This window comes from Mastigoproctus giganteus, chromosome 1 (genome assembly GCF_048544385.1).
Source record: "Mastigoproctus giganteus isolate SK-2022 chromosome 1, ASM4854438v1, whole genome shotgun sequence".
Lineage (NCBI taxonomy): Eukaryota > Metazoa > Arthropoda > Arachnida > Uropygi > Thelyphonidae > Mastigoproctus > Mastigoproctus giganteus.
The window spans coordinates 68,982,102-68,996,490 of record NC_143575.1 but is presented as its reverse complement, the minus strand read 5'-3'; the positions used below and the strand labels follow the sequence as shown (position 1 = coordinate 68,996,490).

Here is a 14,389-nt window from a genome sequence, read left to right as displayed (position 1 = left end):
ATATCATAGGCGAAAAATCAAATCTCAGAGAAATCTTCTCCTTCCTAAAATGAATAGGACTGTATAGCCATTTCTAACTGCTTCTAAATCAACCAACACAGGCAGTATGAACCACTTTCATAAGTACAATATGGCCTAAGTAGCCATTGCACTTAAAACCCCATCAACAACAATAACAACAACAAGCGACTTCTAAAATTATTTTTGGAAGATATTCAAGCACCACATTCTGATCTTATTACCCATACAGAGATTCATTGGCTCAGTTGTGGAAAGGTGTTCTCCAGAATTTTGGAGTTGTTTGAAGAAGTAAAAGCTTTTCTGATAGAAAGCAATAAAGAAAACCTTTTCACTGAAATTTTTACTTAATATTTCGAGATTACACTTTCATTCACGGTTGACATCTTCAACGATTTAAATGAGTTAAATTTTGAAGCTACAGGGAAAAGATAAATTTGTGGTAGTTTAATACGAGGAGATTATTGCATTTGAGAAAAAACTTCAGGTTTTTCAGAATCAAGTTTTAAAAGGAAATTTTCTTCATTTTCCTACTCTTACAACATGTCTGGAAGAAACTGCTGGGAGTGCCCATTGTTTGTAATAAATGTAGTTAACAATAGGTTACTTAGTGACCAATTCCGAGAAAGATTTGAATACTTGAAAGAGCTCCTAAAATTTGAATTTACGATAAATTAAACAAATTTTGAAATCATTAACTTGGAAAAAATTTTCATCAAAATGAAGTAGCAGCTACCAAGTTAGACGTTTGGATATGCAGTCATCTTTAGCTCAGAAATATCTTTTCCAACACAGAAGTATTTTAAAATTCTGGGGTTCTTCCGGGTGCAAAAAATTTCCTTTATTACAAAGAGAAGTGTTCAAAGTACTTTCTATTTTTGGATCTACATACACGTGTAAAAATTCTTTTTCATTGATTTCAAAATCAAAGACAAAAAAAAAAAAAGACAACACTGTTGACATCACATTTTGAAGAATATTTGTGATTATCTGTTCATAATGGAGAAATTAATTTCATACGCTTGGCATCATCTCTTCAAAGTCAAGGTTCACACTGATAAGGTAATAGTTAATTTTTAGCGCCCAAAAATTTTAATTGCGAAATATAATTCTTCTTTGAATAATCCGACTAAAAATTAATCTTTTAATCTTTAAGCAACAAAATTCATATTTTAATATATAGTGCACACATATTCTAAGCTGCAAAACCTTGCTCGCTTAAAGCAAAAGAGTAAGAACCCCTGCTCTACAGCAATAAACCCACACTAAATAAACTAGCTGGAATACGACTAAAAGAACTATTTCAAAATGGGGCCTAAGCTTTAACAACGTATTAGCATTAGCATTAGTAGAGGCATATGATGCAAGAAAGCAAGCTTATGCAGCATCAGCCAAAAAAAAAAAAAAAAAAAAAACCACTTCCATTTCACCCCTCTGTTCGTTTGAAATACCTGTCCAGCTGAGCCTTAAATTTATTTAGGCTATCAACTTCCACAACACGGGATGGAAGTCTGTTCCACCAACCAACTACCTGCTGGCTAAAGACAAATTTCTGCACATCTATTCTACATCTGTCTTTCCTCAATCTGAATTTATGCCCTCTCAGGTGACTGTTCTTAGCAAGACGAAGAATCCCATCGGCATTGAGCATGCTCAAACCATTCAAGGCTTTATACACCTCTATCAGATCACCTCGCCAGTGCCTTGTCTCCAGAAACTGTAATTTGCAAAACTTAAGCCTTTCTTCGTAAGAGCAACCCTTTGTTCCATTCACTAATCTTGTTGCCCTTCTCTGTACTCATTCCAGCAGCCCTACATCCTTCTTGAAATGAGGCCTCCAGACCTGTATACAGTACTCAAGGCGTGGCCTGACCATTCCCTTATATAAGGGGATAATCACCTCCCTATCCCTGCTAGAAAAATTCCTTTATATCATTGACAAGACACCATGAGCTACTCTTGCAGCCCATCTGCACTGCTCAGAGAACTTCATATCTGCCTGCACAATTACCCCCAGGTCCTTTTCATTCTCTACCACTATCAGTATAGTACCATAGAGTTGATACGTTGCTCTGGGGTTGCTGTTTCCCATATGTAGTACTTTACATTTGTCAATGTTAAACTTCATTTGCCACCTCTCAGCCCATCTGCTCAACCTTTCCAGATCCTGTTGCAGCAGCATAGCATCAGTAGCGTCCTTAACAACCCGGCCAATCTTTGTATTGTCTGCAAACCTGGATATTAAGCTTGATATACCATCATCAATATCATTTATAAATACAGAAAACAATAGTGGACCCAACACTGAACCCTGAAGGACTCCACTAATAACATTAGTCCACGATGAGCAGTGTCCATTGATTACCACTCTCTGTCTTCTCCCCCTCAACCATCCCTTTATCCAAAGCAGCAATTTGCCTCTAATGCCACACTGCTCCAATTTGTGCAGCAATCTTCCACGTGCAACAGTATCAAAAGCCTTTCTAAGATCCAAATATATAATATCGAAGTTATTCTCTGCATCCAGTTGTTCTGTGACTCATCATAGTATCCAATCAAATTGGTCAGGCAAGACTTTCCCTTAACAAAACCATGCTGTGTCCAAGCTATAACTGAAGTCTTGTCTAGATGATCCTGCAGTGCTTTTTTTAACCAGTGCCTCCATTAATTTTCCTGGAACAGAAGTTAAACTCACAGGTCTATAATTACTTGTGTCAGCCATTGATACTCCTTTGTGAATTGGGGTCACATTTGCACATCTCTAGTCTATGGGTACCTCCCCTGGGTCCAAAGAAGCTCTCATAATTATGGCTAAGGGTTTGCTTACTTCCTTTGCTGCCTTCTTTAATATAACTGGATTGATCCCATCCACCCAAGTACTTTTTTTATGTTTATCCTCAACAATTTCTCCAACACTTTCCTCTCAGTTATTACAAAAACATCTGGTATTCCCCTTTCTGAATAACTCCTCGTGTGTGAATGTAGATGCAAAATACTCATTTAGTTTGTTAGCCACCTGAGCAGTATCCTCAACTGTTGAACCATCAATATCCAGTGGACCAATCTGATTCATCCCTTTCCTTCTAGAGTTTACATAGGTAAAGAACTCTTTTCTGTTTTCCTTTGCATCCTTTGCCAAGGATTTCTCATAATCTCCCTTTGGCTGCCTAATCTCCTTTGTGACTTGGTTACAAATCAGCTTATAATTATATCTATTATAAGCTTCCATGTCACCCATTAATTTATATGTATCCCATGTATTTTTCTTCTCTGCCATATGTCTCATTAGTTCATCTGACATATTTAGGCCTAAACCTTGAGCAATATTTCTTAGTTGGTATGTAAAGCCTAGTAGCTTCCAAGATAAGTTCCTTGAATGCTTCCTATTTTGAATTTGCTGTTGGTAACATCATCAGTTGGTCCCACTGTATAGAATTTAAATACTGTCTTAGACCATCGTAGTGATTATGTGGTCACTGCCACCTTCATGCATTAAGAATCTGCAGATTCTTAATACATGAAGAATCACTACTGATAATCAGATCAAGAGTATTACTCCCTCTAGTTGCCTCCCGACATTCTGATGTAGAAAACAATCATTCAATAAATCCACAAAACCCTTGCTACTGTGTGAGTGATCAACCCACAAATTGCAGTCAATATCTTGGAAATTAAAATCACCCATTATAAGACTCTCTGGTTTATTGGCCCACTCTATTTCCCTGTACAGTTTCTTATTATGCTCATCAGAGTCATTAGGCCTATAGCACACTCCTACTCTCAATTTTGATCTCCCAATGCTTATGTCACACCGAACTGACTGGACACTGCACTGTCCAGCGATGTCGACTGGCTTCACTTCCTTGGATTTTATGTGTTTCTTAACTAATAACATAACCCCTCCTCCCTTCCTATCCTGTTTATCATTTCTGTACACATTGTACTCCCCAAATTCCAGTTCTGCATTCCTTATATCTGTGTGACACCACTTCTCTGATATCCCAACAATATCTGCCTTTGATGTTTTGAGTAATACTTCAAATTCATCAAATTTATTTACCAAACTCCTATCACTGGTGTACACGCAAGTATACATGCACCTGTTCCTATTCTTAGCTACCCTAACATAACCCATGTGTTTACTTGTACCGCAATGACTCCCAGCAGTCTCTGAAATATCCTGCATCTTGTATATAACGTTAAACGTTGTCTTTGTTGCACTGCACGCCTTCACACCTAACTGTGACACTTATTTTCAACAACGGGGAAAAATATATACAACGGCTCCAAAACAGATACCCAATTGGATGTTGCTATGGTCCTGCCACACACTGTCATCTCAGAGCAGCTCCCAAATGAATGTAGTATCTGTTCACCATACTAATAGCCTTAAAATACATTAAATCCTCTCCTCTAATGAAACATCTCATATACACAGATTCATTAAGTGTAATATGTGCTCTCCAACAAAAGCAGACACAATCACATCCCATCCTTCACCAGATACAAGCCCATCTTGTGAAGCTGAAAAGAAAAAGAAGACAAGTAAATTTCTGTTGGATCCCAGGACATGCAGGCATTTATTGTAATGAAAGTGCTGATCGAGCAGCAAAGAACCCTACATATACAAACCTAAGGGTTTACAAAGTTCCACATTCCGATTACAGACCTATCATCGAACAGATTCTCAACATTCAGGGTCACAAATCTGGCAAAATCAACAAAAACAATAAACTTTTTCAAATAAAACATGAACAGCCATGGAATTCGAGTCTCTGTAATAATCGGCACGAAGAAGTCAGTCTAACCAGACTGCACATCGGACATACGCATCTCACAAACTTGTACTTACTCGCGAAAGGAAATCCCCCAGAATGTCATCACTCTCCATGTATTGTAAGAAAAGTAATACATGTACATGTATGTATGTAATTACATACTGTAATTGTGTTTATGGCGAAGATAAGGAAATCCCACACGACAAGTATGGCAAATCCATGATGGCATTTGTATTGTTGCTCACTCAGTAAACAGACGCTGGGTGTTATCGGGCAGGAGTAAAAATTGAATCCCATGGGAGCTTGAACCCCTCCCCGAGTGGAGGGGATAACCTGACCTTTTTTCTTTAGAATCATGGGTGTATTAGAGGATAATTTGTTTATTATTGCTGTATTTTCATTTTTATTTTTAAAGACACTCACTCGTGCAGAACATACAGTATTTTACAATACCAGAACTCTCTACTTGACTCGGTTCATGATTCAATTAGTTTAAAATAATTATTGCACTTAAAACAGTACAGTTTTGGTCTTATTAATTTAGATTTCATCAAAAAATCAAGGAAGTTGAAGCAACGTTTCATTTTTCCCCACAAATTTCTTCCAACTTTAAAAGATTCATTGCTAATATTGTCTATATGACGTTCATTCCGAAACTAATTATGCACCGTTCTTTATTCATTAATACACATTATAATGCCAACCAATGACTAAACCGATGTTATCATCTGTTTTGTTCATGCACTAATCAGTACATCATTTGTCACGCCTACCTGTCAATCAATATCGACTTCTACTACAGACTGATAACATCTACCTTCTGTTTACTGAGCAAGCAACACTACATGTGCAGTACGGTAATGTATACTGTACTTTCATGGCTAAATTTTGCCGAAATTTTCCATGCTTCTCGAGTGGACTTTCTTTACCTTAGCCCCTGTTTATTTACTTACATAGTATTGTACTGTACATATTGTATGTACAGTGCTTGCATCATCGTGATTACAGCATCAGGCTTTATGAAAAAAGTCTTCTGTTTTAAAGAAATTCCTTGTTGTTTGCTGCAATGTTTCTCAGGCATCTCAACAACAGTAGGTCGGTGGGCGTACTCTCATTCTGCTGTTCGATGTATCGCAGTGTGGTCTCAATCGCATTTAGACTTTCCATATATGAAATTTTTGAGCCTTCTCCTGGAGACACATCATCTTCACCTTCACTTTCTTGTTTTCCCTCACTCACTAAATTTACAATCATATCATCAGTTATCTCCTGTTGTTCATCCTCATTCATCCAATCTTGAATGTCTTCTGCCGTAATAGGTTCTGAATTTGGAAGATTTTTTACTAGCTCTGTAAGCGGAAGATTATCGTCATCTTCTGCCTCAGCTTCACTGAGAATTTTTTTTCCAGGACTTCATGATAGTTTATGTTTTTACTTCTTCCCATGAGTCTGCCAGTCAGTAAATGACATCATTCACGTTTATGTTTTTAAGGCTTTCAGCAACAGTTCTACCATTTTCAAGGTCTTCCAGGAGTTGTTTTAAAAGTTGTTGTCTGTAGTTCCATTTCAAAGTCTCCAGGACACTTTTATCTAGTGGCTGGATTAGAAACGTTACATTAGGAGCCAAAAAAAGTTTTAATGTCACCAGAGACTAGTTCAGTTTCATCTGGTTGAGATGGTGCATTGTCCAGAAGAAACAATGCTTTTTCTGGTAGTTTCTTTGTTGCAGGAACGAAGTCTTCGTGGAACCATTTTTTCAACAAACATGAATCCATCCACACATTTGATTGGTTAGCATATTTACAAGGAAGACTTTCCACATGTATGTGTTTGAAGGCTCCTGGTTTCTTAGCCTATCCAATAAGTAGCAACTTATGTTGCTACTTATTGGATACTGTGACTTCCTGAACATTTGAACATGCCGATGCTGTTAGTCTCTCCTTACTACGTTTATATCCGGGTGCTTCTTTTTCTTCTTGTGATGCGAGTGTTTTGGTCGGAAGCATTCAATAATTTAAACCTGTTACAGTTGTAAGCTTGATCCAAACTTAAATCTTCCTCCTTTTTGACTTCTGCCAACTTTTTGGTAAAAGACTGCACTTCTTCCTGACAAGTAGATAATTTTTCCCAGCTGTGTTCAGCTGTCTTACTCCATACTTCTTTTTCCATCTATCTAACCATCCCACACTAGCCGTAAATACTTTTATCACCATCACGAAAATTTTCCTGAAATTGCAGAGCCTTTGCTTGTAGAATCGGTCCAGGAATAAGGCTTCGTTTCTGTCTCATTTGTATGAACTTCAAAAAAAGGTGCTTCAGATGTTTGTTCAAACTCTCCCTTTTTCATTGCTTTTCTTCTCATGTGCTCATCACTTTTCTTAGATGATCTTTGTGAACACCATTTTTCAATGTTCTGTCAATTTCTCACCCACTCACCTACAGTCACTTCACCTACACCTAGTTCTCTAGACAGCTTTTTAATTGTTTCGCCCTTGTCTACCCGTTTGATGGCATCAAACTTAGTCTCTAATGAAACCACGACATGTTTCCATTTTGCACCCATCGTACATAAAATAAAAATAAAGAAGCCACACGGAAGCGATAAACTAGTCGTAGGCCTGACGTAGCCAAATGATCAGGAGCGAGAGTGCATAGCATGCATTTCTTGAGTGGACCAGGGTTCAAGCTCGTGACTACTAAATATGATAAATATTTGTATTGACAATTTATTGTAAATTTGACAATTTGTATAAACAATTTATTGTTCTGTGTTATCCAAGAGCTATCTTGGATAACACAGAACCTCAGAAAATCGGATCTCAGATAATCGGGACTCTACTGTATTTGTCCTCTGTAACGTGATTATGAGAGCATCTTTGGACTCAGGGAAAGGCTGCACAGATTGGAGATGTGAAAATGTATCCCCCAATTCACAAAGGGGGAACGAAAAGTGACACGAGTAATTAGAGACCTGTTAGATTAACTTGTGTTCTGTGGAAAATAATGGAGTCACTGGTTAAACAAGCACTGCAGGATCATCTAGATAAGACTGCAGTTATAGTTCAGACACAGCATGAAGCACCAATTTGATCAGATAATATAATGTGGTCAGAAAGGAACTAGATGCAGAAAATAATTGTGATATCATAATCTTGGATTTTAGGAAATCTTTGGATACTGTTGCACATGAAAGACTTCTGTACAAGTTGGAGCAGTATGGCATTAAGGACAAGTTGCTACAATGGAAGGTTGAGTGGGAGAAGACAGAGAGTGGTATTCAATGCACTGCTCTTCATGGACAAATTTTATTAATGGAGTTCTCCAGGGATCCGTGTTGGGCCCATTGTTGTTTTCTGTATTTATCAATGATATTGATGAAGGTATATCGGGCTTAATGTCGAAGTTTGCAGATGCTACGGAGGTTGGTAGAGTTGTTATTGACAGCAAGCACAGTATGCTACTGCAACAGAATCTGGAAAAGTTGAGCAGATGGGCTGAGAGGTGGCAACTAAAGTTTAACATTGAAAAATGCAAAGTACTGCATATGGGTAGCAGTAACCCCAGAGTAACATACCAACTGTGCACTCAGTTGGTATTTTACACTCATACTACACTAAGAGTAGTGAAGAATGAAAAAGATCTTGTGGTAATTGTGTAGTCAGATATGAAGTTTTTTGAGCAATGCAGACAGGCTGCAAAAGTAGCTCATGTTGTCTTGTCAGTGATATATAGGAATTTTGCTAGCAGGGATAAGGAGGTAATTATCCCCTTGTATAAGGCAATGGTTGGGCTACATCTTGAGTACTGCATACAGGTCTGGAGGCCTCATTTTAGGAGGGATATAGTGCTGCTGAAACGAGTACAGAGAAGGACACGAGATTAGTAAGTGGAGCAAAGGGTTTCTGTTATGAAGAAAGGATTAAGTTCTGCAAATTGCAGTGTCTGGAGGCTAGGCACCTGCGAAGTGATTTGATTGAGGTCTATAAGGAATTGAATAGTTTTCAGCAAGCAAGCTCAGTGCTGATGGGATTCTTCCTCTTGTCCAGATTAATCATGTGACGGGATATAAATTCAAATTGAGGAAAGACAGTTGTCATTGTAGAATAGATGTGTGGACATTTGCCTTTAGCCATAAGGTGGTTGATTGCTGGAACAGACTTCCATCTCTCATGGCGCTCCTTAGCCAGGTGGGCAGGAGCAGCAGTGTGTAGCACACGCTTCTTGATTAGACCGGGGTTCGAGTCTCTAACCACCAAATACGGAGAATGCGGAAAGGTCAGGGAATGACCTCTGCATATCCCTGGAGCGATATGGCCTTAGTTGCTAATGCTTCTAAAAACCCAACAACAACAACAACCATCTCTCATTGTGGAAGTTGACAGCTTAAAAAATTGAAGGCTGAACTAGACAGACTTTTGGAGTGAATGGTTGGATGAAGCGAGAAGGGGTTTTTTTTGGCTGATGCTGTATAAGCTTGCTTTCTCACATCATATGCTTCTACTAATGCTAACAATACAAATATTTGTCAACTATTTCTCTTTCCATCTCGCAGTTTCGTTACAATCCATTGTTAGGTGCCACAATAGCAGCATCTAACAATGGAATGTAACAAAAATGCAAGATGAAAAAAAGAGCCGAAGTCAAGTGCAGAGCGTTCTCGAGAGTATCGAGCAAGAATGAAAGTGACAAAAACTAAGAAAATAATGAAGAAGTTCGCTAGTATCAGGTACCTCAATCGATGCTGTTTTCCAGAGACATTTAGATATGGTGTAATCGGAAGTATACATCCCTTACTTTAGTTATATAAATCCACTGTAGGTGTCCCCCCAAGGATGTTTCACGTAAAACCAAATGTGCTCAGCACGTGGTTTGGTTTTTTTTTTTGTCTTTTTTTAAAATGATCTTTTTGCACAGTATCATGTCAGAGTTATGAAAAAAAAAAAAAATTTGTTTCCCATTACTTTCTTTCTTCCTAAAAATCTGATTGGCGAAGTAGAGAGCATAGGGAAAAAACCAACCATAACTCTCATTATGGTTTTTTGCACACCCTCTAGATAGCTAACTGTGAAACATATCTTACAGACTGCACACCCTGTCAGACTGATGGGACTGCAACTGTTATATCTTTGTTGAATCTGCCTGAGCCTTTATATCACCTTATGGAAAATATTGCTAACTTGATTGAATAGTTATTGAAAATGAATTAACTTATTACTTTTGTAAGCTTTATACCTCTTCCCTATCAGTAGCTGATATACAGCTTCAATATGGTTGTTGTAATTCTTTTACCATTAATCCTCAATATCTCTCTCTCTCTCTCTCTCTCTCTCTCTCTCTCTCTCTCTCTCTCTCTCTCTCTCTCTCTCTCTCTCTCTCTCATACACATGTAATATCATATATTAAAATATAAAATATTACTTTCAGCCCAAGCAATACCCAATGGTGATGCACTCCAGCCTGCGGCATATCCTAGTTTGCAGCCTTATCCAGGCATTCGTAAGTTAAAATATTCATGTGTCATTATTATTTCCCTGAACTCACTATGTGGCTGCTGGTTATTAATTGTTTTATATTTAGTTTCTTTAAAAACTATTTCATAGTGAAGTTTTCCCTTTTGTTACCAACTGAAGGGCTAAAGATCTTGTACTTCTACAAATTATTTTGCAACTTATGTGAATTTACACAATGAATAGTTTTCATAATTTTTAAGAAATTTCATTTTTCCTTTTAAAGATAGGTGTAGGTATTTTTTAATTCACATATGAAACAGTAATTTACGATGTAAAATCTCTCCCGCTTTTTCACTTTAAATGCTTTAATATCTGCATGTGTGTTATTTTTGTTGTTTTATATAGTGCATTAGCATCTAACGATTTATTTCATTCTATGTATTAGTTGAGTTCATTTGATGATTTACATGTTACGTAGGATGAAAAGCCTGGAATAATTCATGGGGGAACCCTACTCTTCCCACCTGAGATTGGCTAACTGCATTCCCAGTTGAAGAGGCCTTTAAACCCTCTCTTTTTTGAATCCTCTCTGAATTAGCGAATATTTCTCTTTAAGGATAGTTGACCCTACAAGGTGCCAGATTTGTGCATTAGGTTCCATTAATAATTTCCAAACGGCAGTTTCTTCTTGTTTTACATATTTCCTCGATGTAGGCTTCTCAGTTAAACTAAGTAAACGGCCACTAACTTTGACTGTTGAATCTCTGCTGGGCCAGTTGTCAGTCAGTGGGGAAAGTGACACTTCTGGTTCCTTGGCATATCCTTGTAGTTTGGCTCATAGGTGGTGTGTGCAATGCACAGGAACTGTTCCATGATTTCATCAGTAAGTGAGCCCCTGTATCTTGACTTGATGAATGTTAATGAACTAAAAGCATCTTCACAAATCCAGGTTGATCCAAACATTTTTAGAATTTTTATAACCACTGTTATGATTTCAGGATATTTGTTGTTGGTGTGTAGTTCTATCCAAAATTTTGTGTAGTAAGTAGACTTAAGTAATTCGGTAACCCTTGATTTTTTTGTTAATTTACACATTTCCAATTTAAACTGGGCCTCATCTATTTAAAACATTCTTTTATTTCCTGCATCCATTCATATGTGATATCTACTGATAGAGGGTTGGCAGCAAATTGCAGCACACTCTCTTTGCCTTCCAGATTTATGAATCTCTGATCAAACTCACTTTTCAGTTTCTTTAATATTTCTAATAATATATCAGTTTCATTGTCACTTTATCTTGAAAATTTTGAAGAGTGGGAAGAAAATAAATTCGTTACATTTTCAATAAAAAGCTAAAGTTTCTTTTTTGCTTCCCTCTCAATCAAAAATGCTAGATTGGAAAAATTGAGCATCCCTCAAAATGTCAGCAAAATATTGTTTTGTAACTGTCTTGAATCTACTGCAAAAAACTCAAAATTTCACTTCATAAATCCCATATTTTTCAGCATTCTTCCCTTGCTTAACCACTTCATGTTGTGGTAAGCAGCCAGGTCAGGAAACGCAGCATCAGCATCTTTTAAAAACTATTTTAGCTGCCTATGTGACAGTGCAGATTTTGATCGAGAAAATTAACTGATTTGGTCATTTCAGTCAGGAGAAAGTTCCCACTCAGTTTCGAACAGTGTTGCAGTATGTACAGTGATAGGAAATAAAATTGTATATTGTTTCTTTAAGCCTGCCAACAAACCTCTGCTTTCACCTGTCGTCACTGGAGCCCATCTGTTGTAATGGAAAGCACATCTTCAGTTCGAAGTTCTTTGGAAGTAAACAATTTTAAAACTTCATTACAGATTACTTCACCTGTTGCCCATCTATGTAGAATTATCAGTCCCAACAAATCTTCAACAAATACAGTACCATTAAAGAATTGCAAAAAACTGCAAGCTGGGCTGTATCTGTGCAGTGGCTAAAGAAAAGTATTTGCTTACAGACAGTTCAGAAAATAATTGATCAGCTTCATTGTTTGCAAGTTCGTGACAGTGTAGTGTAGCCGTATCATTTGAAACTTTTTCACTGTTTCTTCCCCTCTAATATTTTTACTGTCTGTTTATATGCATTGTTTCGCCACCTCATTAAGAGTGAAGGGTAGCATTTTCTTAGCGAGAATCCACAATACTCTCAAAGAAGCTTCCATACATTTTTCCTGTGATGCAGAAGATCCTCAAAATTATGTTGGCCTTCCTGTATAATGCTTTCAGGTTATCTAGCTTACTTTCTCTGGATTTCGAGTTGGGGAAATTTTACATGAAAATCATTATGCTTGGTCTCATATGTGTTTTCAGATTACATACTTTAACAACTGACAGAATTTCGTTACAGATTAAACACACGGGTAAATTATTAAGTAGTATGAAACAAAAGTTGTTTGTCCGTTCTGTTTTAAACTGACCCTTTTCACTGTGAACTTTCCTTCATTTGAAGAAAGACATTTTCAGCTAAAATTGAATAAAAACAATAAAAAAAATAAAACAATTATAATACAGTTCATGCGAACTCATGGCTTGCTAGAACACAATATCACCATCTGATAAAGATAAAAAAAATGGGTGTAATTAATTTTGTTTCATTTATATGAACAATTAGTTTTAAAAAGCCTGCTATGTAAATGACACAAATTCAGGAACTCTAGAACAAATTTTCAATTTTTTTAAAGAGCCATTCAAGTTCTGAAAATTGGTTAGATTTCAAACATTTACATTTAATTATAAAATGGCTATATTGGCAAACATGTAGATATTAGCTCTCAGGAAGCGACTTTCACGATGACAGAGAATTGCTATGCTCCAGTGGTACAAGGTGCTACCCAAATTTTCCCAAAATTTGAATGTTGTGCAGGAACTACATCTAGTATGGACTTATGGTGCTAGGGAACACTGCATGCATCCTTTGTGAATCAGTGTCGCACGTGGCGTCAGGCTGGATAAAGTCATTGAATATTTATGCGTAGTTCTTTGGCAGTGTGTTTCGCATAGTTTGCGATTGTTGCAATGGCTGATGTGAGTGGACAACATGCTTGCATCAAGTTTTTTTTCCCTTCTTAATGATACAGCAGCAGAAACTCATAATAAGTTGAAACAAGCTTTTGGTGACAATGCTTTAGGCCAGATGCAAATCTACTACTAGTTTAACCATTTTAAAAACAGTTGAATGTCGGTTGATGACAATGATTGCTCTGGGCATCCATCATCAAGCACCACCCTGGAAAATGCCGCAAAAGTTCGGGTGGCGATCCGTGAAGACCGCAGGCTGACCATCCATAACATTTGTGACATTGTGGGACTATCACATGTACTGCACATGTCAGCGGATTTTATCAGACGAGTTGGACGTGAGAAGGATTGCAGCCAAGTTCGTGTCACAGTTACTGAGTGAAGACCAAAAGCAGCATCACATGGAAGTTAGCACACCTTCAAGAACAGGTCAGGAGTGATCAAAACTTCCTATCTACAGTTGTCACTAGTGACAATAGTTGGATATATGGGTATAACCCAGAAACCAATCAACAATCATCCCAGTGGAATAGTCCATCTTCGCCCTGACCAAAGGAAGCCCAACAAGTGAGGAGCAATGTGAAGTCCATGCTGATCTGTTTTTTGGACATTGACGGGATTATCCATAAGGAATTCATCCGTCCTGAGGTGGTTAAGGGAAGCTGTCAGGAGGAAACGTCCAAAGCAGAACTAAGTCCTTCATCATGACAAAACACTGGTCCCCACATCTCTCGCTGTGGCACAGTTTTTGGCTTCCAGCAACACGACAGTCGTCCCTCATCCCCCCTTATTTTCTAGAATGCATCATAGCCACTGCTGCTAATGCGCCAGAAAAATCCAATCCAATCCAATTGCCAGACTTAGCCCCCATGACTTCTTCTTCTTCTTCTCAAGAATGAAAATCAAGCTGAAGATTTGATAGCATAGAGGATATCCAAATCGAATCGCAGGTGGTGCTGAACACTATGATGAAGGACTTTGAGGACGCATTCAAATCATGGGAGAAGTGCTGGGATCTGTGTTTATGCTCTCAAGGGGACTACTTCAAAGGTGACTGTGGGGAATAAGATCCATGGTGAGTCTAATTTATTTT

The 14,389-nt window shown here is 37.7% G+C and overlaps 1 protein-coding gene across 6 annotated transcripts in view; it reads left to right on the top strand.

Annotated features, from left to right (window-relative positions):
* The window catches only part of bru3 (CUGBP Elav-like family member bruno 3), a 714,377-nt gene that overhangs the window by 533,097 nt on the left and 166,891 nt on the right, over positions 1–14,389 (top strand). For all 6 annotated transcript variants that reach the window (XM_090373320.1, XM_090373312.1, XM_090373338.1 and 3 more), the window contains exon 9: positions 10,221–10,292. In XM_090373320.1, the coding sequence (XP_090229446.1) occupies positions 10,221–10,292 (72 nt within the window). The remainder of the gene's footprint in view (positions 1–10,220; positions 10,293–14,389) is intronic.